We start from the raw sequence: 647 nt of genomic DNA, 5'->3' as shown, positions 1-647 counted from the left end.
GCAGGTCTGGCCACCTGAAGTCACCCAAAAAAAGAATTGCCTTGCCTGTTCGCAAGCCCTGTCCCTGCAGGGGAGGAACCTTTGGCCCTCGCTGGCCCCTTGGCAGGGTTTTGGTAGATACGTGCTCTGGAGCTATCCTCCCGGCGCTGCCCCAGCACCCGTGGCCTGCACGCCAGGTTGGCTAGGGAGAACAGAGCTCAACCAGAACCCGGTTCCCTCTGTCCTCCCGAGACACACGTCACCAAAGGACAAGCCAAAGGGAGCCGCGGTCCCCGCGGAACAGGTGGCCCCTCACCTGGCACCTTTGTGGGCACAGAGGTGCACAAAGAGGGGGCGGTAACCCCTTGGGGGGCACTGCCCGCGGCCAGCCCCTCCTTCCCGTGAACTCGATTTGGGTGCAGAGGAGACTCTCGGCAGGGACCGAAGCCCACTGGAGAGGGGAGCGGGCTCTCCCCCTGCGGACACAGCCTCGCGGAGCGGTGCCGCCTGGGCGCTTAGGTTGTGCTGCCCTTTTTTCCTCCAGTGGGTATGCATACACGCGCTCGGAAGCTGGCAATGAGCTGGACATGGATCTTGGTGAAGAGGACGTGGAGGAGAGCAGGGATGCAGGCGACACCGAGAGCGGCAGCACTCAGGGGGGCAGGCGT

At 64.1% G+C, this 647-nt stretch overlaps 1 protein-coding gene across 1 annotated transcript in view; it reads left to right on the top strand.

Moving 5' to 3' along the window:
* MAF1 (MAF1 homolog (S. cerevisiae)) overlaps window positions 1-645 on the top strand; it is a gene marked incomplete at both ends in the record, with an annotated part of 3,095 nt that extends 2,450 nt beyond the window's left edge. Inside the window, 2 exons of the mRNA XM_009701710.1 lie at window positions 204-220; window positions 418-645. Coding sequence (XP_009700012.1) covers window positions 204-220; window positions 418-645 — 245 coding nt within the window. The remainder of the gene's footprint in view (window positions 1-203; window positions 221-417) is intronic.
* Window positions 646-647: the final 2 nt, after the last annotated feature.

The sequence above is a fragment of the Cariama cristata genome, unplaced genomic scaffold (assembly GCF_000690535.1).
Source record: "Cariama cristata isolate BGI_N322 unplaced genomic scaffold, ASM69053v1 scaffold25486, whole genome shotgun sequence".
NCBI classification, from domain to species: Eukaryota; Metazoa; Chordata; class Aves; order Cariamiformes; family Cariamidae; genus Cariama; species Cariama cristata.
This window is presented reverse-complemented; position numbering and strand designations above follow the sequence as displayed.